Below are 27,042 nucleotides of genomic sequence, written 5' to 3'. Positions count from 1 at the left end.
TTCAGATAAATGTGGAACATAATGTAAAAACTGACTATCCTCAGCCACAAGGGAAATTTTAACAAATTTCTAAGAACTGATATCATCGTACACATCAGCTAATCAAAATACAATGAAAATGGAAATTGACCACAAAAACATAGCCCTATATATTAGAATCCTTAATATTTAGAAGCTAAAAACTCCTTTTACAAGCTAAAGAAATCATAATGTGAAGTACAAACTATGTAGACCTGAACAACACCAGATGATGATAAGTAGGTCCATGCAGGAACATATTCAGCCTCAATTACACATATTAGAAAACAAGAAAAAATAAAGTTAGAAAAAAGCCAACAAGTTAATCCCCCCAAAATAGAAGAAATAATAAAGATTAATGAAAAAGGAAACTGAGAAACAAACAGAATTAACAAACACTGGTTTTTGAAAAGACTGACAAGACTGAATGAGAAGAGAACACAGGTATAAACTACATACACAGTAGAAAGTAAAAACAAATTCATTCTTTCAATAAAAAATGAAAAAACTTAATACCTCACCACTGCCTGGCCATTTTACCAGAACCTCAAATTCCAGCTCAGCTGATGATCATAGACAAACAGCAACCTCAGCACAAAGTTCTGTGCAATCCTCAGCACTATGAGGCCAATGGCTTGGAATCCACAAAAACTGAGCTCCAGGCCACACTTGCCCCATCCTGGTATGAAATCCAGAGGAGGTTACTGCTTTCTCAAAAAAAAAAAAAAAAAAAAAAAAAAGGCTTTGAGGTGGAAGCTAATCACATTACAAAAAAAATAATCCTTATCTAAAAACTGGGAAGCTGATGACTTAAGCTCACATATGAAAACTATTCCTACTTCTGGCACTCCACAAAGCAATGTTTATTCTTTCAGGTCAACTAAAGCAAGACTTCAGCCAGTCCCTGTCAGCCCCTACAAACCTTCTTCAGAAATGCTAATGGTTTTTGAGGCTAATGTTTTTTTGAATTCAGAGCCAGAAGAGAATTCAATGTGATCCACTGGTCCAATCTGTAGAAAAAACACACACGACAAAACAATGGTAATACTTTGATAATTTCAAAATAACAAACAAGTTTATGTAAGTTTTAAACACTTGCATTAATGCAAAAGTAAAAGAAATGGGATTAAATCCAATATAAGCTAAATGGTAGGGATCAATAAAGCAGAGGAAATTTTTACTTATTTGTAGCTTAACTGAGTTATAAACTTTTAAGAGGCTCAGGAAAATTGTATCATAAAATTTTAGAATGAAGAAGAACCTTAATTACCATCTAGACAAACTCATATTAAAAAGGAGAGAACAAAGCCCAGAGAGATTCAATGACTTTTTTAGTGGCATGACATGGTCAATCCAGGTCTTCAAGACTACTTACTACTCAGTGTCTGCCCAGAGTATCCCTGGGCCTCTGCCAGGACTCTAAGCTGTTTTCTTAGGCAAGTGAAGATGTTTGTATTTATGTGTACATTATAACAATGTGAGAGCATTTTTAAAAAATATACCAAACCTGCTGGGCCCAGTGGCTCACACCTGTAATCCCAGCACTTTGGGAGGGTGAAGCAGGCAAATCACTTGAGGTCAGGAGTTTGAGACCAGCCTAGCCAACATGGCAAAACCCCGTCTCTACTAAAAATACAAAAATTAGGTGGGCATGGTGGCAGGTGCCTGTAATCCCAGCTACTCAGAAGGCTAAGGCAGGAGAATTGCTTCAACCTGGGAGGCAGAGGTTGCAGTGAGCCAAGATTGCGCCACTGCACTCCAGCCTGGATGACACAGTGAGACTCCATCTCAAAAATAAATTAAATAAATAAATAAATAAAGTGTGTGTGTGTGTGTGTGTGTGTGTGTGTGTGTACAAAATTAACGTTATTTCCTTCAAAGTGGTCATTTTAGAAGACTAAATACCCTCTTTTTCCCTGGGAGGTATGTTCCAAGACCCCCAGTGGATGCCTGAAATGGTGGGTAGTACCGAACCTTATTTATAGCTGTCCCTTAGTATCCATGAGGGATTGGCTCCTGACGTCAAAATCCACAGACACTCAAGTCCCTTATATAAAATGGTGCAGTATTTGCATATAACCTATACACATTCTCCCATATACTTTAAATAATCTCTAGATTCCTTACAATATCTAATACAACGTAAATGTTAAATATTAATAGTTGTTATGACATATTGTTTAGGAATGACAAGAAAAAACTCTGTACATGTTCAGTACAGATGCAGCCACCCTTTTTGTTTTTATTAAATATTTTCAATCCACACTTGGTTGAACTGTCAGACGCAGAACCCATGGATATAGAGCGCCGATTGTATACTATGTTTTTTCCTATGCATACATACCTATGATAAAGCTTAATTCATCAATTAGGCACAGTAAGAGATTAATAATTGCTAAGAATAAGATTGAATGATTATAACAATATACTGTAATCAAAGTTATGTGAATGTGATTTCTTTCTGTCTCTCAAAACATCTTCTTATACTGTACAGAGGGTAACAGAAACCTCAGAAAACAAAACTGCAAATAAGAGGGGACTACTGTACTTAGGGGCTTTGAGCAAATGCTTTTGGAACTCTTCCTTTGAAATTGTCTCCCAACCTTGTGCCACAATTATAAATAACTGTTCTAGTGGTGAATCTTTAGTATGTAAATGTGATTTTATTAGTGCCAGAATCAAAACTAAGATAGCAAAGACAACCATTAAACAAATATTTATTAAATGCCCACCCTGTGTAGCAAAAGACATTGTCCTTACCTTCAAGTCTTAAAAGACGAGAGAGAGGAGCCCTATCAGAATTTTTGAGAGCCTTTTCAAAATGCCATGCCATCTCCACCTCCCCAACAGATTCAGCAGGGATAGAATGTATACTCTGAAAAAGCATCTGAGTGATCTTGACATGCACAGGAGTCCATTAAACATTAAGATATGTGGAAATTCCCTCCTGCAACTCCTGCTTTGGCTGGCTTTCTGCTGAGTCTCTTATGACTTCAGACTGTTCTCAAGTCTTGTTGAATCCTCATCCTTACAAGGCAGTGTTTCTACAAGATTCTTTGCCCTCTTCTTTTCTCCTCTATGTGCTCTCCCTGAGGACTGCCTATGCTATCATGATTTGAACTTCCTCCTAACTGATTACTGAACTTCCTCCTAACTGACTACTCCAAAATCTGTAACTTCAGCCCAGTTGTAGCTCCTCAGCTGCTTCTGAGCAACTGCCTACTTATCTCATAGCACCTCAAATTTGTCATGTCCCTGATAGAAATCATTGTGCCTCCCTCCCCCAACACACACATAACACACACACGCGCGCGCGCACACACACACACACACACATACCCCTCTTCCTCTTCCTTAGTTTGGAAAATGGCTCCACCATTCACCCAGACTGGAATCTGGACACCACTGTGAATCTCTGTTGTCTTCTTCACCTTCCCACAGCTTATCAATCTCTAAGTCCTATTAATGCCTTCCCTCCATTCTTACCGCTCAAATTCAGGCACATTGTTATTTCCTGCCATAGATATTTAGTGGATCTCAAACACTTATCAGTGGACCTGATATAGAGCTAGCAGCATAAGAATCATTTGTGAAGCTTGTTAATAACACAGATTCCTGGGCTCTAACCAGACCTACTTAAAATCAGAATTTCAGGGAAATGGGGCCCAGGAATTTGCATTCTTAACAAGTTTCCTAAATGATTCTAATGGGCAGTCAGATGTGGAACCACTGTAACCCATGTGGTCTCCTTGTTCCCAGACTTATCCTTTCCAGTCTACCCTCCACATTACTGTCTGCATATCTGATCATCTCCCTTCACTGTTTAAAATACTTCAGTGGTTTCCCACTACCTGCTTAAAGGATAAAATCCCAATGGCTTGACATGGTAAATGCTTTGTGTTCCTCCTTGTCTCCCCTCTCCTACCTCTACTGCCAAATGTCTTAAAGTCCAATCCCATTAACTTCTACCTCTAAGTAATGCTCATACAGCTCTCCAAACACTCTATGCCATTTGGTACCTTTCTCCTTTGCTCACAATATTTTGTCAGTCTTTCCTTAATTAGCTGATGAATATCAATTCATTACCAGCTCGAGTCACCTCTACAAAGCCTTCTTTGATGCCACAGCTTCACTTACCCCATCTAGTCACAACACGCCAGGCATATCTATGTGCCTCATTAGACCCAGTATGTATGTATTTATTGGTATATACATCTATCTTCTTTTATTAGATTTTACACTCCTTAAGAGTAGGTACTATGCCTTATTTATCTTTCTATTCCTGGAATTTAGCACAGGGCCTAATATGCAGTAGATGCTCAATAAATGTTTGTTGAAGGAATTAATGATTCATGAACTCTCCTGAGAGTGAGCAAACCAGGATCAAGACTAGATTTGGGCCGGGCGCGGTGGCTCAAGCCTGTAATCCCAGCACTTTGGGAGGCTGAGACGGGCGGATCACGAGGTCAGGAGATCAAGACCATCCTGGCTAACCCAGTGAAACCCCGTCTCTACTAAAAAAAATACAAAAAACTAGATGGGCGAAGTGGCGGGTGCCTGTAGTCCCAGCTACTCCGGAGGCTGAGGCAGGAGAATGGCGTAAACCCGGGAGGCGGAGCTTGCAGTGAGCCCAGATCCGGCCACTGCCCTCCAGCCTGGGCGACAGAGCGAGACTCTGTCTCAGAAAAAAAAAAAAAAAAAAAAAAAAAAGACTAGATTTGGGTATAAATCAAGTATCTGGCTGTAGATAATGAATACTAAACTAGCTCAGAAGGCAATTTCAAAAGAGATTCTTTGAAGTAAAGAGTTCCAATAACTGCTTTGATGCTGAACATTTATTTGGATGTGAAGATCTAAATCTGGGTTTAAAAAAAAAACAGAAAGCAGGCCAGGTGCAATGGCTCACATCTGTAATCCCAGTACTTTGGGAGGCTGAGGTGGGAGGATCATTTGGAGTTAGAGACTGGCCTGGGCAACATGGTGAGACCCCAAATCTACCCCCCAAAAAGAGGAAAACAACCAAATAAGCATCATAATATCATTACTTAGTATTAATATTTTTACTTAGTTGTAGTCCTGCCTCATATCCTTTCAGTATAGTTTCACATATGCTTAATCTTAATTTTTAAATGTGTTAAATGTTTGGATTAAAGGTGTACTATAAACCTAATAAATACATTTTTTAAATGTCAACACACTAGCAAACTGGAATATTTGTAAGGTAAGTCAATAACGGAATTCTTATCCTGCAGACTATTTTGCATTTCCCAATATTAGACTTTAAGACATTTAACTTTTCTTTTCCTTTTTTTTTTTTTTTAAGAGGCAGGGCCTTGCTCTGACACCCAGGCTACAGTGCAGTGGCACAATGATAGCTTACTGCAGCCTTGAACTCCTGGGCTCAAGTGATCCTCCCACCTCAGCCTCCCAAGTAGCTAGGACTAAAGGTGCACACCCCATGCCTGACTTCTTATTATTTTTATGGAGATGAGGTCTCGCTATGTTGCCTGGGCTGATCTCAAACTCTTGGCCTCAAGTACCCAACCATGGTCTCATTTAACCAATTATTTGTAACATAATATTTGTTCTCTAATCCTTTTGATATAAATTGTTCTTCCTTTAAAAAAAAAAAGGACAAAATGTGCAAAATAATTTTTGAGAGTTCCTATTTTATTTAACTGTCATTATATATAAACATTAATTTATTTTGTATGTCTACCTTTTAAAGATATAGAAAACTAGGCTGGTAGGGTGGCTCACATCTATAATCCCAGCACTTTCGGAGGCCAAGGCAAGACTGCTTGAGGCCAAGAATTCGAGGCTAGTTTGAGCAACATAGGGAGAACTCGTCTCCACAAAAAAATTTTAAAAACTTAGCTGGGAGTGGTGGTATACATCTATAGTCCCAGGTACTCAGGAGGCTGAGATGGGAGGATTGCTTGAACCTGGGAGATCGAGGCTGCAGTGAGTCATGATTGCATCACTGCACTCCAGCCTGGATAACAGAGCAAGACTATGACCCAAGAATAAAAAGAAAAAAAGATATGAAAAATTTCTAAGGAACTGACTACTAACTCTCTTACACAAAATATTTTTTAAAAACTCACAAAAACTCCAAATAGAAGGACAATAATATCTATACAAGTATAAAAATCTTTCAGAAGAAAATGATAATTATAAGCGGGGTTCCTTTAAAATCACATTCTAGTTTTATAATTCACATATTTCTTTTCTTGATAGGAAGCATGGGTTTACTTCATTTTTGTGTGGGAGGACTCTAGAAAAAGCTTTATTTAGAGCAGATCAGCTGAATAGCCGTATATCTACAGAAGAAACTAAATTTATACTTTAAAATGTCCCAACAAACAAAACTTTAAGCATCTTCAGTGAAGATGGCTTCACTGAATTCTACCAAACATTTAAGGAAGAAATAGTACCAATCCTATAAAAAATTTTCCAAAATATAGAAGACAGGGTAATATTTTCCAACTCATTTTATGATAATAGCCTTATATATGGGTTTCCTTCTTAAAGGTAATGGTTCTCAGTTGAGGGTGATTTTGGCTCCCAGGGAACATTTGGCATTATCTGGAGACATTTTTGACCGTTACAACTAGGGAGCAGTGCCACTGGAAACCAGTGGGTAAAGACCAGGGATGCTGCCAAATATCCTACAACACATGGCGCAGTCCCCCACAACAAAGGATTATCTGGCTCAAATGTCGATAGTGCTGAGGTTGACAAACCCTAGCTTAAAGAAAATAAATTCCTCATTATTTTGAAAAATCAAGTATCCAAAGTTATATCACGCTACAAATCTAATAATTCAGTTGCAAACAAAAAACTAAAAATAAAGGCAGTCTACCTTATCACAATGTAGATCTAGCATTTCAGGTTTGGGGAAATCCTGCTCTATATTTTCAGCAATGTTCTGTATTGCTAGCAACTGCTTGTCAATTTTCTGAAGCTTAGCAGTAAGATGCTCTAGTCGGTGAGCTGCAAAGCTTGGTGCAGGGCGAGCTGCAGAGACATCTTGCAGCTGTTTCCACAACAGATAATCTTCTGCAGAGTCTGACTTCGTGCTCTGTCCTTTGAATCGGAACTCTGGTTTTGGCAGATCTAAATATTAATGAGAGTAAAAGCAGAATTGATTATAATTAAAGAAGAGGTATTACTGATGATCTCATTTTCTGATGACTTCATTTTAAACCAACGCAACACTACTTTCCAAATCAGTTTTAATTAAATATACCTAAAAATTCCTTTTCAGCTTCTTGATTTCTGGGATAAGAATACATAAATTACTACAACAAAGTTCCACACACAAGAAAAGTCTGAATATTACTTTCATTCCTTGCTACAAACATATACTTCATCAAAAAGCAAATTTAATATTTTTAATGACTTTTTCAAATTCTACTTGAAAACCAAAAACATCACACATTAAAAGCTGGCCCCAATATTGGCTATTACTGACTTTATATGGGATCTCAGGCAAATGTTAAACCTCCTAAAACCAAAATCAAAGCCAATGACTCTTCTTCTTCTTAAATTCAGTTGATTCTTCTCCCAAATTTGCAACACCTCCTTTTTTTTTTTTTTTTTTTTTTTTTTTTTTAAGAGCCTCGCTCTGTCACCCAGGCTGGTCTCGAACTCCTGGGCTCAAGCAATCCTCCCACCTCAGTCTCAGGAAGTGCTGGATTACAGGCGTGAGCCCCTGCACCTGGTCTGCACCACCTTTTTTAAATGCACTCTTCTTCTGATGTCTGGGTCTCCTCCTGCCTGTATTGCTCATACTTCTTCTGCTGCCATCCATTCCTTTTACCCATCAGTACTTCCTGGGCTGCCAGCCTGAACTCACTTCTCTACTCACTCTTCCCACTTTCTCTGAGTTATGTCATTGATGAAAGATGACTCCCAAATCCATATGGTAGTCTTTTTTAGCTCCAGCTCCTCATATCCTGAACATACCAGTTAGGTTGTCCCATAAGCACATAAAAATTAATTCATTGCTTCTGCCCCTCCAAATTGCTCCCTCTTCCTTGTTCCGCAGCTCAGCAAACAGCACCACCATTCAGTTTCCCAAACCAGAGACCAGAAAGTCACTCGAGGCTCCTTTCTTTCCCTTAGATCCAAAGTGACAAGTACTGATGATTCAACCTGCTAAATGCCTACATTCTTAATACCACTACTTGGCTGAAGCTTTCACAATAAATAGACCCCAAATCATATCGCTATCTGTAATTTATCTCTATCCTATCTAGTCCATCTTCCACACCAGGTCCAGAGAGATCTTTTAAAAACAGAAATCACGTTCCTTTTCTGTCCAAAACTCTTCAGTGTGTCTCCAATGCCTTCACCTTAAAAGTCCAAATGCCTCCATATGACAGACAATGGCACACATAATCTTTCCACTGTCTACCTCTCCAGCTTCATCTCTTGCTATTTCTTTAAACAAACAAACAAAATACTACTCAGTTTGACTCCAGGCATAATGAACTTTAATTTTCTTTTCTTTTCTTTGAGACATGGTCTCGCTCTAGCACCCAGAATGGAGTACAGTGATGAGATCTTGGTTTATTGCAACCTCTGCCTCCTGGACTCAAGCGATTCTCCTGCCTCAGCCTCTCGAGTAACTGGGACTACAGGTGTGTGCCACAACACCTGGCTAATTTTTCTATTTCTTGTAGAGACAGGGTCTCGCTATGTTGCCAAGGCCGGTCTCAAACTCCTGAGCTCAAGCAATCCACCCACCTTAGCCTCCCAAAGTGCTGGGATTATAGGCGTGAGCCACCACACCCAGCCCAACTTAAATTTTCTCAAACTAAAAAAGTTCCATTAACTTACTGCAAAATCTATTCTGTCTGTCTGAAGGCCCATTCTCTCACTAAAACCTACTTTCCTTTAAGATTCCATTTAGGTGTCTCTCCTCCAAATAGCCCCAATCATCCCCCGAGATGGATTCCATGTTGTCTTACCCAAGAATCTCATTCATCCCGTCACTGCAAAACTTACTAAGCAGTATCATAATCATCTCTTTATATGTCTGTCTTTCCTTCCCCCTGTAGGCATGCCCGCAGACTGAGAGCCTGGTGTTTCTCTCTTCTTTAGCCCTGGTATATGGTCTTTAACTTCATGTTTATTGAATGAAGAGTCAGTCAAATGAAGATTATGATGCCTGCCCTACCTAACTTATGCGTTTTGTGAAGATCAAATTATGTGGCAAAGTACTTTGAAAAAATGTGAACTACTAAAAAAATATAAATAGTGCTTATTATATTTCAGTCCCAGTCTAAGTTGAACCTTCCCATGATAAGACAATAGTAAATGGCAACATTGGCAATGGCAGTTATATAGTATTTCCCTACCTGTTCTGGCCCTACCCTTTTTAGCTTGACTCTCACAGTACTTTACATCTATCTATCCCTGTTTCTCAGCAGCCTGAAGCATCAGCTTTAATGACTCTCAGGAAAGAATGTGATGCATACAAACCTACAAGTGTAAAATACAGCAAAAGAGAAGTACATGCTCAAAACCCAGAACGTCCTCAATATATAATGAAACTAGCCTCCCTTTCTCTGGAGAACCTGTTCCGCTTCCACTGACTCATAGAGAAATCACCCATCCAAGAATGTTAAACACTGAGTTCCACTGAACCTGCAATGCTCTTTCTAGGCCCAGCAAAACTCTGCTTGCTATTACTGATGATATTCCTAGTAGGAGATGACTTCCGAAATAAGATGCTACTGTCATTCAAAAAATAATGAGCAGGTCTCACTAAAACAGAAATTTATTGTTTGTTTAGCTTTTTGTTGTATGCATCTAGTGACCTTGTCCCTCCCTTCTCCTCACCTTTTCCTGTAAAGTAAGTCCCAGTCAACTCTAATGTGTGACTATATTCTGAGTTTCTAAAGCATATTATGGGCCAGGCGCGGTGGCTCACACCTGTAATCTCAGCACTTTGGGAGGCTGAGGTGGGTGGATCATGAGGTCAGGAGTTCAAGACCAGCCTGACCAACATGGCAAAACCGTACCTCTACTAAAAATATAAAAACTAGTTGAGTGTAGTGGCACATGCCTGTAGTACCAGGTATTCGGGAGGCTGAGGCATGAGAGTCACTTGAACCTGGGAGGCAGAGGTTGCAGTGAGTCGAGATTGTACCACTGCACTCCAGCCTGGGTGACACAGTGAGACTCTATCTCAAAAAAAATAATAATAATAATAATAAAGTATATTATGTAAAATGACAGAATTTAATTTCAAAATATAAAACTTTTCCTTTTAAAGTTCTTCTCTGTAATTAGAGTACCAGGGTCCACTGATAAATTTTTGCAACCAGGCCTTCTCCCCCTGTAAGGAACCTCCAAAAGGTTGATTATAAACCCAGTATCATTGATAAATGAAATTAATCTGTAGCTTATAGTCATTTGAAATGCTGGCCTAAGATACTCAGGGGTCACAGAGAGAAAAGTCTACTTCCTGTCTGCCAGAACTTCAAAAGTTGATTGGCATGAAAATGAAGGGAAATTAACAGGGTACCTAAGCAGCCACAGACACTTGGCTAGATGTACTTCATGACAACCCTCTGAGGTGTGTCCTACAGACATACAAGTGAGGATCAAAGAAAGGTAATTGATTTGTAAAACGTATCTAAGCTATTAAGTGACAGATCTGGGATTCAAATCCAGGTCTGTTCTATTTGAATCTAAAAGCCAGGCTCTGTTCACTTTCCCACATACTTCCCCCATCTGAAACATTGCTAGCTTCATACATCCTCCATTCACCACCCATGCACCTTAGCAGCCCCATGACAGGAGAGAGAAGACGAAGGCTTTAAAATCTGAAATGCTGGTACTTGTTTGTATATGCAGCTGTAATACACATGCCCTAACACATCCTAACCCATCCCTTCCTTGCTCCTCATGTCTCCTGAGTGCCCACTGTCATTATACAATAATCAGGCAGAGCTAGACTCTGTGCCCAAGCATCTTGCAACCACAGGGCTGACTATGTCCATACCTCACAACCACTGTGGAACCTAGGGGAGACTTAGGTCTCTGTTGCAGGAAGTCTGATTGCATATTGGATTAACCTAACCAGTCACAGGATGTAGTAGCTTCAGGTTGTGGAGGGATATTCTTCTAGGCTGGTGTGATGGCTCATGCCTGTAATCCCAGTACTTTGGGAGGCTGAGGTGGGAGGATCATTTCAGACCAGGAGTTTAAGACCAACCTGGGCAACATAGTGAGACCCTGTCTCTATAAAAAAAAATTTTTAATTAGCTAGGCATGGTGGTGTGTGCCAGTAATTCTAGCTACTTGGGAGGCTGAGGCAGGAGGATCCCTTGAGCCCAGGAGTTCGAGGCTACAGTGAACTATGATCGCACCACCATACCCCAGTCTGAACAATTCAGCAAGACTCTGTCTCTAAAACACAACAATAACACACACATATATATGTATTTTATTAAAAAATTTAAATATATATAGTCTTCGAAATCTTGTAAAAAGTTACCATAATGCAACCTGACTATAAAACTGAATATTTATAAGTACTATTGAATTGCGTACACCTGGCCATAAAGATGGATACAACAGACACTGAGGACTATAAGACAGAGAGGGAGGGAGGAAGGTAAGGGATGAAAAACTACCTATTGGGTACTATGCTCACTACCTGGGTGATGGGTCCAATCATACCCTAAACCTTACCATCATGCAATATACCTAGGTAACAAACCTGTACATGTGTCCCAAATTTGAAATAAAAGTTGGGAAAAAAAGTACTGTTGGCTACCATGCCTGTTTATTTTCGGTGTGCTATTTGATAATTTTCCACCTTTTATAATATAAAAATTACTTTTTAACATCAAAACACTCATGAACTCACACAGAATATTTATTTTTAGCCTTATTAATTGAGAAAAGACATATGCATAAACAAAATCTGTGACTTTTTACAAAATATCCATGGGTCCCAGCTTTGGAATCATGTCTCTATTTCATTTACCTATTTGCCCCCATGCTCCTCAGCAAGGGACAACCCTTTTTCTGGTTTCTTTTGCAATTATCAAATTTTGGTGCTTGTTTCCAATATAACAGTAATTCAGACGAGGGTCATGCTATACCTCTTGGCTGTTTACCTTCGTTCTGCTGTATGTCTGATGATGTAGGTGAGGTGACACTAGGCTCCTTCACTTCTGTAATGCCTGCTCTCAAGCTTTTTCCATCCAGACAAGCTGGAGCTACTTCTGCAGGTTTGGAAAATAAATCCATAGAGGAACTGGCTGATTCTATCAAGAATATGAAAAGCATTCAAAGACTGATTCTAAACTTCTAAATAAGGTAATGAGAAGATTAACAGAACATTTCTGTGAATATAAACATCCAAAAATACAGTGGGTTTTAGGAGGAGAGCTAAGAGATGTGAGTAGGGATAACAATGCTATATTAAATAACTTTTCAAATCATTTTTGTTTTAAAAGTAGGAAAAAATTACCTTGACTCTTAAAATTATGCGGGGGAACAGCATTAGTAACTGAAGCTGCCATATAATGTAACTCTGCAGACGATGGAACTGCTGGATGATCGCTTTGCTGTTTGATAACATTATCATTTGAAGGCTCTTCTCTCACAGGTAATTCCTGTAGAAGATCATCAGCTTCAATGTCAATCACATTTATATAAGTATGTCCAACCTGAGCCAAAACACATAAAATCAAAGAGGGTTACATTCTTTTTACTCTATATGGTCACTCTGTCCCCCCAAAAAAAGGCTTAATTCTTAATTCTTATTAATAACAAGGAAAGAAGGGCCTGAATGTGCCCAACTTAGGAAAAGGAGCAGGAAGTATGTATTATTGATCTTAGTTTACAATATTTTTGGCATAATGCTTAAATTAATTTTTGAACCTTTACTACAAAACTACCTAGATGAGATTTTTAGCCTCATTTCATCTACACAATTGAATAATGTCTACATGACCATAATACATTTTAGCGCAAAGGTGTTATTAAAATTTCTGAATAAAACACAAACCAAGTTTGCTGCTGTATGAGGTGCTGAGGGTGACAAAGGTGTCTCTGACATTTCAGTGGAAAGCTTCAGATTTAGATATACATCTGGGACCAAGAGCTGAGGAGCATTCAAAGGCTCATGTTCTGCAAATTAAAAAAGAAATAATCAGGAACTTTAAGAAAAACGCTGTCAACTGCTCCAACTCATCAACTTTGTATGAACAAGTTAGCAACAAACAACAGAAATTACACTTCTTGAAATCTAAGTAGAAGTGACATGCATATAAATACAGCAAATTCTATTCTAAGGGTAATTTAGAGTAATTCATAATTGAATGCAAGCTGACTATTGTTTTTCTCATATGAATGATTCACAAGAACAGTAAAGTAACTAATTACATCAAGAAAATGCTAAAATTTCCTATTTCTATATCAGATATATTAAGTCATGTTTGGTTACTTTAGGGAAGTTTCAAAAAAAAACAGATTTTAGGAGATTAACCTATAACTAATTTTTTTTTACTTTGAATAGTTTCTTGTTATTTGCTTATTTTTATTGACAGCTTTATTGAAACATAATTCACATTCTGTTTTTTTTTTTTTTTGAGACAGTCTCGCTATGTCACCCAGGCTGGAGTGCAGTGACGTGATCTCGGCTCACTGCAACCTCCGCCTCCCGGGGTCATTCTCCTGCCTCAGCCTCCCAAGTAGCTGGGACTACAGGCACCTGCCACCATGCCCGGCTAATTTTTTTGTATTTTTAGTAGAGATAGGATTTCACTATGTTAGCCAGGATGGTCTCGATCTCCTGACCTCGTGATCCGCCCGCCTCAGCCTCCCAAAGTGCTGGAATTACAGGTGTGAGCCACCGTGCCCAGCTAATTCACATTCTTTAAAAGGGTATCATTCAGTGGTATATAGTATATTCACAGAGCTTATAATTAAATTTTACCACTTAAAGTGTTTTAACATCCAAATTTCACAAATGTTAACTGCTTCTTATTTAACAGTAAAATAAACAGGCCTGTCACAGGAGATCATCAGACAGTTTAACTCTGTGCCTTTTGTTCTAGGCCTCTAGCCTTATTTTCTAGCATTGTTTTTTCAATAAAGCACTATTTTCAAATGTAACTCGTACTGAGTACTTATTACCAAAGCTTGAATTTAAACCACTTAAAACTAGAAAAAAAAGAAAAAGAAAAATACTGAAATCATTCTCTCTTAATTGATTGGTTTAACTGCTTTTTTTATGGGGGACAGTGACTAGCTTTGGCATCATGCAGATATATCTTTTTTTTTTTTTTTTTTTTTGAGATGGAGTCTCGCTCCGTCGCCCAGGCTGGAGTGCAGTGCCCGGATCTCAGCTCACTGCAAGCTCCACCTCCCGGGTTTACGCCATTCTCCTGCCTCAGCCTCCCGAGTAGCTGGGACTACAGGTGCCTGCCACCATGCCCAGCTAGATTTTTCGTATTTTTTTAGTAGAGACGGGGTTTCACCGTGTTAGCCAGGATGGTCTCGATCTCCTGACCTCGTGATCTGCCCATCTTGGCCTCCCAAAGTGCTGGGATTACAGGCTTGAGCCACCACGCCCGGTCAGATATATCTTTAATAAGTCATACTGCTCTTAGAAAAAAAAAAGAAATCACACATGATGTGCAAGAAATGATTTGCTGCTTGGTACCACATTCAGAAACAACTTCTTGAGAAGTAGCTTACTTCTCTTGTAGTACATTAAAAAATTTAAGACAAAGAGAGAAAACAAAAAAATTTCACAAACACAAGAAAAAATTAAAATATATGAATACAGATAATTAGATCTTATGCATAGAAGGTGATAGGTAGAAACATAGAGTGACAGCTTAACAACGTAATTTTAAATAATTAATGTAATTTCAAATTTTATTATTATTTATATCATGGGCCTTCACCTAGATGAACAGCAGACTCAGGAAATAGCTGCCAACTTCGATAAACTACTTAACAAAAGCAATGTACCTCCAAGGCTTTCTCAAAGATATGCTTAGATAATGAACATTTAAGAATGCTTCTCAGTTCCAATGTGGTGGTTCAAACCTGTAATCCTAGCACTTTGGGAGGCCAAGGAGGGCAAATCACTTGAGGTCAGGAGTTTGAGACCAGCCTGGCCAACATGGTGAAACCCTGTCTGTACTAAAAATACAAAAATTAGCCAGGCACAGTGGAAGTCACCTGTCAGGAGACCTTGGCTATTTGGGAGACTGAGGTAGGAGAATTGCTTGAACCTGGGAGGCGGAGGCTATCTTGAGACAAGATTGCACTACTGCACTCCAGCCTTCAGCCTGGGCAACAGAGCAAGATTCTGTCTCAAAAAAAAAAAAAAAGAAAAAAAAAGTTTCTCAAATGCAGACTCATCATTTATATCAAAAACATTTACACGTGAGATGGAGTCTCACTCTGTCACCCAGGCAGTGGCGCGATCTCGGCTCATGCCATTCTCCCACCTCAGCCTCCCGAGTAGCTGGGACCACAGGTGCATGCCACCACGCCCAGCTAATTTTGTTTTTGTATTTTTAGTAGAGATGGGGTGTCACCGTGTTAGCCAGGATGGTCAATCTCCTGACCTTGTGATCCGCCTGCCTCGGCCTCCCAAAGTGCTAGGATTATAGGCATGGGCCACTGTGCTCGGCCTATAATGACTTTTTTTGACCTGTCAGATTGGCAAAGTTAAAAAGGTTAGCTAAGTCACAGTAATAACCAAAAAAGTCTTTTATGCAGGAAGATATTCATTGAAGCCTAATTTGTAGGAGGAAAAAAACTGGAAACTAATGTATAGCTGGAAGAAGGAATATGCTTATGAAGTACTTCTTTGATGACACAGGGACATGTTTGCCATACATATAAATCAAAGTGAAATGAACAGGATACAAAATACAGGTATCCCTTGTAACGCAAATCTAATCCACTCCTGCAAATGTGCTAGATAGTGAATTTTCCAATTCCAGGAGAATTTATGACAGTATTTCAAATGGAAATAAAAAGCTGTCCTAGTCCATCTAATTTTCCCAAACATCATTAAACAACTCTTAAATACTTAAATAACAACTCATCAAGGATTACTACATATAAAGCATTTTAAATATCACTTTTTTATTAATATTCATTTAATTCATTAGTTAGCATTCAATATGAAATAATACTGAATGCAATAGAGATGAATTGCCTTCAACACTGCAGCAAACATACTATGATGCAAATAACAAAATAAATAATATATTAAAGATACACTCTAATTTAAGAGCATCCCAAGGTACTTGGAAAAAACCAACATTGGGACCCAGGAGGATTAAATTAAACTCTCATGGAAAAGCTAGAGAAGACAGCCATAATATCTGGACAATGAGAGTTTAGATACTAAGGGAGGACACCTATGCTATATACTGTATCTAACTATGTAAAATGCACAAAAGACTAAAAGAAAAAACAATATCAAACCGTTATTGCTAAGTGGTGAGATTATGGTTAATTTTCATCTTCTTCATAGATTGCTAAATTACCTAAATATTCTACAATGATTACATTTTTAAGACATAAAGTTAGAGAGGCTAAAAAGCACGTACAAGGTTCTGTACATGGGTAAAAGAAACTGTTTACTAAAACTCATAAAAAAGAATTACTATGATACAATGGGTAGAGCACTATTCAAGATGCTATTCATAATGATAAACAATATTAAAGAGGAAATTTGTCAGGAAACATTCCAAATAATAGGTCCTCCAACACTTATTTCCTCTACTCCTGGACACAGTTACACACCCCTCCCTCACCGAACCCAATCCAGTCCTTCCTAGCTCACCTTCACTAGCCACAGTCCCAGGCCTCCCAACCTTGGACATGCAATTCCAGTGAAGGTAATTAATAACATAAAGAATCCAAATTCAAAGCATTATTTTTACTGACTTAGGATGTAATCTATGGCAATTTTGAAGAAAAGTCTCTATTATGTTTTACTAAGTTATAAATTTGATTTCTAAAGTATATACCAAGATTGGAGAGAAAAATCTAGGGGGAGTAAATCATATCACATAATTTAAAATTCCCTTTAAATCACTGCCTTAAAGGAAAAGTCTAGATAACTCAATTATATCAAAATATATGAATTTTTTAAAAAGAAAAACAGCATTTACCTGGGACTGTATTTGTACTTGCATCTTGACTTCCTATAGCTTTCTTTTTCACAGAGGCCATGAAATGCAATCCAGCTGAAGTATTATCATCTTGTAGCATTTCTTAAATATAACAAAACATTGGAAGTAATCATTGAGAAGCTAACATATTACCAGGAGCCCAACAGCACAGTACCTAACTCAATGGAAGTAAAATATGAGGTGTCAGGATGTTATTAAAATTTTTTTTTTGAGACGGAGTCTGGCTCTGTTGCCCAGGCTGGAGTGCAGTGGTGTGATCTCAGCTCACTGCAACCTCTGCCTCCCGGGTTCAAGTGATTCTCCTGCCTCAGCCTCCCGAGTAGCTGGGATTACAGGTGCCCGCCACCATGCCTGGCTAATTTTTGTATTTTTAGTAGAGACGGGGTTTAAGCCATTTTGGCCAGGCTGGTCTCAAACTCCTGACCTCAAGTGATCCACCCGCCTCGGCCTCCCACAAGTGCTGGATTACAGGCATGGGCCACCATGCCCAGCCTAAAATGGGCTTTCTGAATGAAGTGTTATGTAAGTTGAATTTCAAAGACATGGTAGAATCAAAATCAAAACTGTTGAGGACTCTGTATGTCCAGCTTAGAAACCTAGATATTCTTCTGGGAATGAAGATCCAGTAGAAGCTGTTAAGCAGAGAAATGATACGGTCAGATTCATATTCTAGGAAAACAATCTAGCCAGTGTGTGGAAAATAGGTTTGAGTGGATATACCTAGTAATGGTGAGGGATGGGAAAACAGGATAAATTTAAGAATTACAAAGGAAGCAAAATAGGTAAAAATTGGTTATTGACTGGACAAAAGGGAAGACAGAATTCATAATCACGTGTTTCTGGCTTAGGCTGATATCAACACAAATGGAGAAAGAGAATATAGGAGGAAAAAACAGTCAGGGCAGAGAAGAAATAATGAATTCAGAATTCACATGGTGTATCTGAGGTAATTTCTACGCAAGTAGAAAAACTCAAGAGGAAAGAGAACCAAAATCCAAAGTCTACTGTGAGAGTTTGTGTTTACATGTGGATTTCTCTGGGAGATCACCCAGGAAGACTAGGTAGAATAAGACAGTATCAATTATGGAGCATTGCGGTATAATGAAAAATATATATTTGGTCTACAAAGACCCAGTTTCTTGCACACAGGTCCTCAGAATCTTGGGATTTCCTGATAGGAGTGTCTGTTATTTCTAACGAGCCCCTTTTGATCACACCTAAGTATATGCTAGAGGTGTCTCTTCACAAGCCCCTAGATGGCTTTAGCATAGGAACCAACCTAGTCACCAGAGGAACCAACCACATGATGAGAGGGTTAAAATGATCAGCCCCCAATTCACCCATCCTACTGCCACATCTGGGAAAGAGAAGGGGCTGGAGATTGAGCTCAATCACAATGGCCAGTAATTCAATCAATTATACCTATGTACTGAAAAGTCAATAAAAATCCTGAAGCAAACAGGTTAAGAGCGATTCCAGGTTGGTGAATACATGGATGTGCTAGGAGAGTGGCCATCCCAGAGAGGGCACGGAAGCCCTGTGCTGCCCAACCCCACCACTGCCTTGCCCTGTGCATCTCTTCCATTTGGCTGTTCCTGAGTTGTATCCTTTATAATAAAATTGTAATCATAAGTAAAGTGCTTTCCCAATTTCTGTGGGTTTTCTAGTCAATTACCAAACCTGAGTTGAGGGGGGTAGAGTATAAGAACCCTTGAATTTGTAGTCAGCTGGGCAGAAATGTAGGTAGCCTCATTTTCATATTGTACATATTTCTAAAAAGCTAATTTTAACTCTAAACTTAGACATTACATTAATCATACACATACATACCAAAAGGAATGTCGAAGTCATCCAAAGAATGGGAACCACAATGTTCTTCTTGTTCCTAAATGAATTCCCACAGGATTAATCTATGATTAACTCAAAGACGTGTATTATTTTGTAAAAAAAATACTCAATAGCTATGAAGATTGAATTCTCATGTATAGGTTCAATTTCCATCATTCTAGGCATAATTATTCCATCAAATTATTTACTCTATTGAAGTAACTCTACAAATGAGTTAAGAAAATTTATAAGCCAAACAATAAAAAAGCATTACCAATTTAATGTAAGGTTCCTAGGTTACCACGTGCAACTCTCTCCTACAGAGTAGCTTTGATAATACTCAAATAGTATACCATCCTGTCAAAAATCTTTCATGGACTCAACAAACAGTTGTACTAAGTGCCTCTAGACATGCTCTTGAGGACTGACTGAAAAAGCATGCCTTTTAAAAATCAATGTAAACAAAACTATTAATACATTTCTCTTTATTTAATCTGTTGTTGCAAAAATAGTTAGACAGTCACCAAACACAGAGGTATATTTTAAAAGACCTGACTTAACACTGGGCATGATAGCTAACACCTATAATCCAAGTGTTTCAGGAGGTTGAGGTAGAAGGATCACTTGAGGTCAGGAGTCGGAGACCAGCCTGGGCAACATAGCAAGGTCCCACCTCTCAAAAAAATATTTTTTAATTAGCTGGGCATGGTGGCACACATCTATAGTCCCAGCTACTTGGGAGGCTGAAGCAGAAGGACTGCCCAAGCCCAAGAGGTAGGGGCTGCAGTGAGCTATATTTGTGCCACTGCACTACAGCCTGGGCAACAGAGCAATACCCTATCTCTAAAAAATAATAATAAATTAAATTTTTAAAAAGAATTTGACTTAAAATAGAGTTTACACAACAAACCTGTTTAGGAAGTCCTAGAGGAATCTCATAGAAAGGTGAAACTGTATTAGGAGAAGCCCAAATAACGTAACATATATGTTAAGATGTCATAGAAATAAGCAAAGGGTAATTTCAAATGTAAAAAAAGCCACACAGGCAGATGCTCTAAACTGCAGTTTTTGATGTACCATCAAGTTGCTTTTCACATTCAGAACTCTATGTCTACTGCTCTGTGGAGGGAGGCAGCAGGGACTGATATACTGAATGATATAAAGATCCTCCTAATCACAATCAGAAGCTCCCAGCAATCAGACTAGATAAACCACAAAGACATACCAAACTCAGTGTACATGCACACCAGGGAAGAATCAATAGCAGTTTTTCTATACCTTGGGTTTCTTAATGATTTCTGAATTATCGTTATTAATTATGGAATTCTCCGGTCGAAAAGTCACATTTGGTTTTCTCCTCAATTTCTCAGATTTTTTTTCTTGCAGCTCTTTCTCAGCTCTTCTCCTTTGCCTGTTAAACATAATAGCATAAAACATACTTTTACAATTATAGCAATATTTGCTTTTCATTTATCATGCTATATAGGGATACAGTTAACAAAATTATGTTCATAAATTCTTTTCAATAGCATTTAATTAAATTAGCAAGACATTCTGCAAATACAAGCAAATATAAGCAAAACACCAAATATGAAATTTATTTCTGTTAGAACCTCTAATACTGAACTGACTATTCTATGTTAGTCACTGGAATCTAAGGACAGGGTTACACATCTTAGATAATTATTAAACTCTCTTTTCTGTGGATTTGCAGTCGGTGCCAGAAACCCTATCAGATACCTCCATTAGTCTATTTGAAGACATTAAGCACACTTAGTCACCTCAGCAAAATCACAGCAAGGAGGAAAGAGGTCTCAAAACGCTAAGGGGAAGACTAAATTGGAAGAGGGAATAGATGGAAACAAGAAGACCATTTCTGGAAAGAGAGCACTAGTAACAGATTTTACAGTCTGATAAATGTGAAAATTTTAAACTATTTTCCAGACTTAGTAATAATCTACCAATCAATACACATGGTAAAACACTACAGTAAATGCTCTTCACTAGAAGTTATAGCCTTGCTTTTCACATACACATTTCTTAGTGCCCTGAAACAATTTACATCACCTACCCTCCTGCTTACTGTAAGAGTCTGAAGAATATGGTAAGATGATTGGTTCAAAGTATTGGACGATACAGTAGTCCCCCCTTATCCATGGTTTCACTTTCCAAGGTTTCAATTTATCAGAGTTCAACCATGGTTCGAAAATAGATGAGTTCAGTGAAATAAGATATTTTGAGAGACAGAGGGAAAGAGATCACATTCACATAACTTGCCTTACAATATAGTTATAATTGTTATATTTTATTACTAGTTATTGTGCATTGCTTACTGTGCCTAATCTATAACTTAAACTTTATCATTGGTATGTATGTATAGAAAAAAACAAAATATATAATAGGGTTCAGTACTATCTGCATTTCAGGTATCCACTGAAGGTCTTGGCATGTATTCCTGGGAATAAGGGAGGACTACTGCATATGGGATATTGTACCAAATATTTGAGAAGCAAATGATGACTGTTCATTCTACTATAGACACTGTAACAGAATCCTCCAGTCTACGAATGGTAGGAAAGAATTCCTTAATACGATGGGAAAATATTATAGTATTTGTCTCACAAAATAGGGATTTTTCTCACATAAAATATGTTCAGATACATGACACTTGAAAACTGAATGTGCAATTGTGTATAGCCTAGGAGACTGAACCAGATTACCATGTGATTTTAAATAATAATGAACTTGCTGATATATGATATTATTAAATAAAATTTCACTTAAATCTTGCCTTTTTTTACTGTCCTTTCCTTGTCTTACTTCAGGTGGTTCTATTTTGACCTTTAGAAGTTGAAGGTGTCCAGCATCACCTTGTTCAAATAAATTATGTGTTAGTTTCTGTTGGCTTTGTTTAAACGCAATGAGGTTTTCAAGTGGGATAAGTTGTGTTTTTTTGCACTACAAGAAAGAAACAAAGCATGGGAATGACAAACTGCAAACTCAATTATGTAATATTTTAACAAAAGACTGATGAAAAATGCATTTCTTTAAACTGTGCGACAGAACAAATTAAATATAACAAACTGATTTAAACTGGCAATATGAGCATACGTATCTTAGAGAAAAAGTGATTTAAAGTGTTGAAAGTTTCAAATGGGTCACCTTATTTCAGAAATTAAGCTAGAAGTTCTCACCTTCCTAATTTCATTCCCATATTAAAAATCTTTCCTCTGGTCAGGCGCGGTGGCTCACGCCTGTAATCCCAGCACTTTGGGAGGTCGAGGCAGGCGGATCACAAGGTCAGGAGTTCGAGAACAGCCTGGCCAACATGGTGGAACCCTGTCTCTACTAAATATACAAAAAATTAGCCAGGCATGGTGATGCATGCCTGTAATCCCAGCTACTTGGGAGGCTGAGGCAGGAGAATCACTTGAATCCGGGAGGCAGAGGTTGCAGTGAGCTGAGATTACGCCATTACACTCCAGCCTGGTGACAGGGTGAGGCTCTATCTCATATTTAAAAAAACCAAATAAAAAACCAAGAAAAAAAACCTTTCGTCTTATAAATGAAATTATATAATGTCCAGCATTTAACTTAAAATTATTTGGAACAGGGAAGATGCAGAGGCACGAAGACCACAGATAGAAAAGACCAGCAATATGCTGAAAATCCCTGAAGCCTTGGGAATTGAATGGTAAAAACTTGGGGTTCTTCTTCGGTTCATGTTATCTTCAGAAGAAAAGGAAGCATGGTTAAGTATTTTTTCTAAGGAATAACCGTTTGTTTTCCCAGTACCATCTTCAAATCAAAAAAGTACACCTGAGAATGTATTACTCAATTATCTCCCTAAGATAGTACTGCTCTCCTCAAAACTAGAGCCTAAACCATTTTAATTTCATAAATCAAAAGTTATACTTCTAAAGAGGACTTGGTGGGTCTATAAAACTACCATTTTAATATATGTGCTACTAATCACAGATCTGGGTCTATTTAACAAATTTAACCTGTCAAAGATTTGAAGATCATACAATAATTGCTAGGAACCTCAAACAATATGTGTGTTCACTTGCTCTCCTCTCTACACGCACATAAACAAAAGCATCTGGTAATTTTTTTGCCTTTTTTTTCCGCGTGTTTAAATCTTACACAAAGTACCTGGTAATTTTACTGCTTATTTCTTTCTAGAGCAGCAGAAATATCTACGAAAGAGTCTAGTAAACTCCAGTATTGATAGAAAGACCTAAAACCTTTAAAATACACAATTTTTAAAAAATAGAGACAGTTTCTCCCTATGTTACCCAGGCTGGTCTCAAACTCCTGGGATCAAGGGATCCTCCCATCTTGGCCTCCCAAAGTACTGGGATTATAGGCATAAGCCACCATGCCCAGCTACAATCATTATTTTAAACCTAATTTTTATATGCTATTTTCTATAACAAGCATTTTATGTACAAGAGCTTTTCACTGACCATATGGTACTTATGGTATTAAAAAAACGCAGGACACTGCTTTTGCATTACTATACAAAAATTCATTACCGTATTTTCTGGGGACAAACGTGGATGAAGTAATGACAATCTTGGGTATTTTCTTTCTTCTGCTATAGGTTGGATAGGTGTTGAGGGAACTGTAATAGATGCTCTTGAGGTTGATGGAAACATATTAGGAGGTTTAAGTGGCAGGTATAGTAACGGAAGTCCAAAGGAATGGTGAGGAGATATCTCAAGGGGCCCTGGCTTAACATCAAATAGTTTTTCTGGTTTTATAAACACTGAAGAGTCCTGTGGAGGTGTCAGATTTTCTTGTCCAACATATTGATCCAAGTTTACATGCTTAGGAATTTCTGTAATTACAGTTTCTGCCCATGTCTTCTGCTTAACTTCTTTTTTTTTGGTTTCAGTATTATACTGGCTTACATTCAAATGGGATGCTGGAGGAGTTTGTGCTACTCTCTGTGGCAGAGCAGGTTGGAAGGAGTCAGATAATCCCCAAGCCTCTCTTGGTTGTGGCAGAGGCCTGAAGGGAACTTGTGGAATACTTCCTGCATGTAAGAAAAGGGGCTTGAATTCTTGTTTAGGCTTAAACTGAAGCAAAGGAAAGCCATCACCAAGACTAAATGTTTTTGCATGTGGGATAAGTCTAGGTGCCTTCTGAACAACAGAAGGTGTGGACAAAAGGCAGAGGTGAGCATTTCCAGCAGGAGCTGGATAAAAAGAAGTGGATGGTAAGTTTTGAGATGATGGAATTGGTCCTCTTTTCTGGGGCTGGCCATTTAATTGACATAAAGGAATGCTCCCATGTAGAACATTCTGGAAGAGAAAAAAGATATTATGTAAGTTTAGAATATATTAGAAATTCCTTACTTTGTAAATGGCATTCAGTATGTTTTGCAGCGGGTAGAATGTAGTAACTGCTTAAAAAAAAAAAAAAAGTATTTACTCAACAAAAACAAAAAACACGACGACTATTGAACTACTCAGGACATTATTATTATTATTATTATTATTATTATTTTCTGAGACAGAGTCTTGCTCTGTCACCCAGGCTGGAGTGTAGTGACATGACTTCGGCTCACTGCAATCTCCACCTCATGAGTTCAAGCAATTCTCCCGCCTCAGCCTCCTGAATAACTGGGATTACAGGCATGCACCACCACACCCGGCTAACTTTTGTATTTTTAGTAGAGCTAGAGTTTCACCATATTGGCCAGGCTGCTCTCGAACTCCCAACCTCAGGTGCGGCCTGCCATAGTGCTGGGACATGAGCCAACAGGTCCAGCCATTAAAAGTATTTTTACATACATTACCTGTACATTTCCAGTACTATTTTGACCAGATGGGATAGTTCTTTCATGGCAGTGTGGGCTGTTCTTGCGAGGCTCTCTGGTGTTCTCTCCCATTGACTGTGGCTTAACAAAAAATCTCTCCTTAAGATTTTTGTTGCTGTCTTCAACATCACCACATCCTCTTAGATTTGATTCTTGGCTTCCCCCTAAATGCACAGACTGGGACTGCTGTACCAGTTGTTGTATATCTGGGAGATTAGCAAAGGATGATCCTACTATTTGCATTAGGCTCATGAAGTTGATCTGTTGCAGCTTGAATAAAACAAAAATTGAAGTAATATCTTAAAATATAACAAAAAACTAAGAAATCAACATAATCATACGACTACTCTACAATAGTCACACCTTTGTCTTAGTATCTATGAGAATCATGAATGCTGAGCAGGAGGCATAGTCAGTGAATTTTTTTTTTTTTTTAAGGGAAAAGAAAAATGATAACTTCCTGTCAACCAGGCATATGAATACTCACTTGCAAATGAAACTTGGAACTATTTGTAAACAGTTTACAGTATTCAGTTTCCATAAACATCCCAGGGATCAAAGGAGTGGGATAAAGACAGATTCCCAGAATAGGCCAGGCGCAGTGGCTCACGCCTATAATCTCAGCACTTTGGGAGGCTGCAGAGGGCGGATCACAAGGTCAAGAGATTGAGACCATCCTGGCCAACATGATGAAACCCCATCTCTACTAAAAATACAAAAATTAGCTGGGTGTGGTGGCACGCACCTATAGTCCCAGCTACTCGGGAAGCTGAGGCAGGAGAATCGCTTGAACCAGGGAGGTAAGGTTGCAGTGAGCCGAGATCATGCCACTGCACTCCAGCCTGGTGACAGAGTGAGATTCTGTCTCTAAAAAAAAAAAAAAAAAAAAAAAAAGACAGATTCCCAGAATAAGTATATTTTGAACAGTTTTCAGGAATGAGCAGAAAGTAGTACACAGGTGAAGAGCAAGGAATTCCCTTGGAAAGGCTGATTAGGTGAAAGAAAAGTCAGACACCAGTTGTCCCCAAACTATGCTGCACATTACAATCACCTGAGAAGTATCTATAAGTCCCGATGACCAGGTCACCCTATCAATAACATCGCAATGTCTGGGGATGGGAACCAGCATCTGTATTCATTAAGACGACCAGGTTATTTCAATGTCCAGAAAATCTTGGGAAGCACTAGCACAGACATTGGCTTAGCAGGAACAGGCAATTTACAGCAGGGATAATGAAAAGATAGGCTAGTGTAGAAGTTCTCAAACTTCGGCATGCACCAGAATTACCTGGAGGACTTGAACCACTCTGCTGATCCCTATCCCAAGTTTCTGATTCAGTGGGTCTAGGATCGGGGCCTGAGAATTTGTATTTCCAAGGTCTAAGTGATGCTGATACTACTCATCCAGGCATCATACTTTGAGAACCACTAGACTTGTCAAAGTAAGGCAGGAAAGGAGGGAAGGTAAAGACTTCAAAGTGAAGTTTTCGAAGGCCAACAGAAAAATTTGCATTTGATAGAACAAACCAATAGGGAAACAGTGCAGGTTTTTAAAAATGCAGTTTTCTTTTAATTATTTTAAAGCAAATACACACAGGAAAAAACAGAAATTTTAAAAATAAAATAAATATCATTCATAATCCTAGCCTCAAAAATAATAAGCATTGACATTTTAGTATATTTCCTTTCTCTTGCTTACTATCTATCTATCTATCTATCTATCTATCTATCTATCTATCTATTCATTCTATCTAAAAGACAAGGTCTCACCATGGTACCCAGGCTGGAGTGCAGTGGACTGATCACAGCCCACTGTAACCTCAAATTCCTGGGCTCAAAGCATCCTCCCACCTCAGCCTGCCGAGTAGCTGAGACTATAGGAATGTGCTACTATGCCTGGATAATGGTTTGCTTTTTGGGTGTTTTGTTTGTTTGTTTGTTTGTTTGTTTTGTAGAGACGAGGTCTTGCTATGTTGCCCAGGCTGGTCTCAAACTCCTAGCCTCAAGCAATCCTCCCACCTCAGCCACCCAAAGCACTAGGATTACAGGTGTGAGCCACCTCTTATAAAATTTAAAAATACAAAGAGCCTGTCTTCTTTATATTTTTAAAACAAGATTGATATAATATATTATACAAATTCCTGAAGTTTACTGAAGATTTTTAAACAG

The 27,042-nt window shown here is 38.4% G+C and overlaps 1 protein-coding gene across 12 annotated transcripts in view; it reads right to left on the bottom strand.

Moving 5' to 3' along the window:
- The window catches only part of CPLANE1 (ciliogenesis and planar polarity effector complex subunit 1), a 155,502-nt gene that overhangs the window by 39,236 nt on the left and 89,224 nt on the right, over positions 1-27,042 (bottom strand). For 8 of the 12 annotated variants that reach the window (XR_005238041.2, XR_012092789.1, XM_073014793.1 and 5 more), the window contains exons 33-43: positions 24,853-25,143; positions 23,585-24,355; positions 21,838-22,004; positions 20,325-20,457; positions 19,050-19,104; positions 17,199-17,300; positions 13,058-13,179; positions 12,518-12,716; positions 12,162-12,311; positions 6,884-7,137; positions 941-1,028 (exon numbers count right to left, since the gene is read on the bottom strand). Coding sequence is in view for 8 of the 12 variants with exons in the window: in XM_073014793.1 (XP_072870894.1) it covers positions 941-1,028; positions 6,884-7,137; positions 12,162-12,311; positions 12,518-12,716; positions 13,058-13,179; positions 17,199-17,300; positions 19,050-19,104; positions 20,325-20,457; positions 21,838-22,004; positions 23,585-24,355; positions 24,853-25,143 (2,332 nt within the window). In the remaining 4 variants the exon portion in view is untranslated. Of the gene's footprint in view, positions 1-534; positions 726-940; positions 1,029-6,883; positions 7,138-12,161; positions 12,312-12,517; positions 12,717-13,057; positions 13,180-17,198; positions 17,301-19,049; positions 19,105-20,324; positions 20,458-21,837; positions 22,005-23,584; positions 24,356-24,852; positions 25,144-27,042 lie in introns of all 12 variants that reach the window. The other 4 variants (XR_490029.3, XM_007961406.3, XR_012092790.1 and 1 more) reach the window with 4 other exon arrangements.

This window comes from Chlorocebus sabaeus, chromosome 4, assembly GCF_047675955.1.
Source record: "Chlorocebus sabaeus isolate Y175 chromosome 4, mChlSab1.0.hap1, whole genome shotgun sequence".
Classification (NCBI taxonomy): domain Eukaryota; kingdom Metazoa; phylum Chordata; class Mammalia; order Primates; family Cercopithecidae; genus Chlorocebus; species Chlorocebus sabaeus.
Note: the sequence above shows the minus strand (reverse complement) of the source record. Positions and strands in the feature narration are given on the sequence as shown.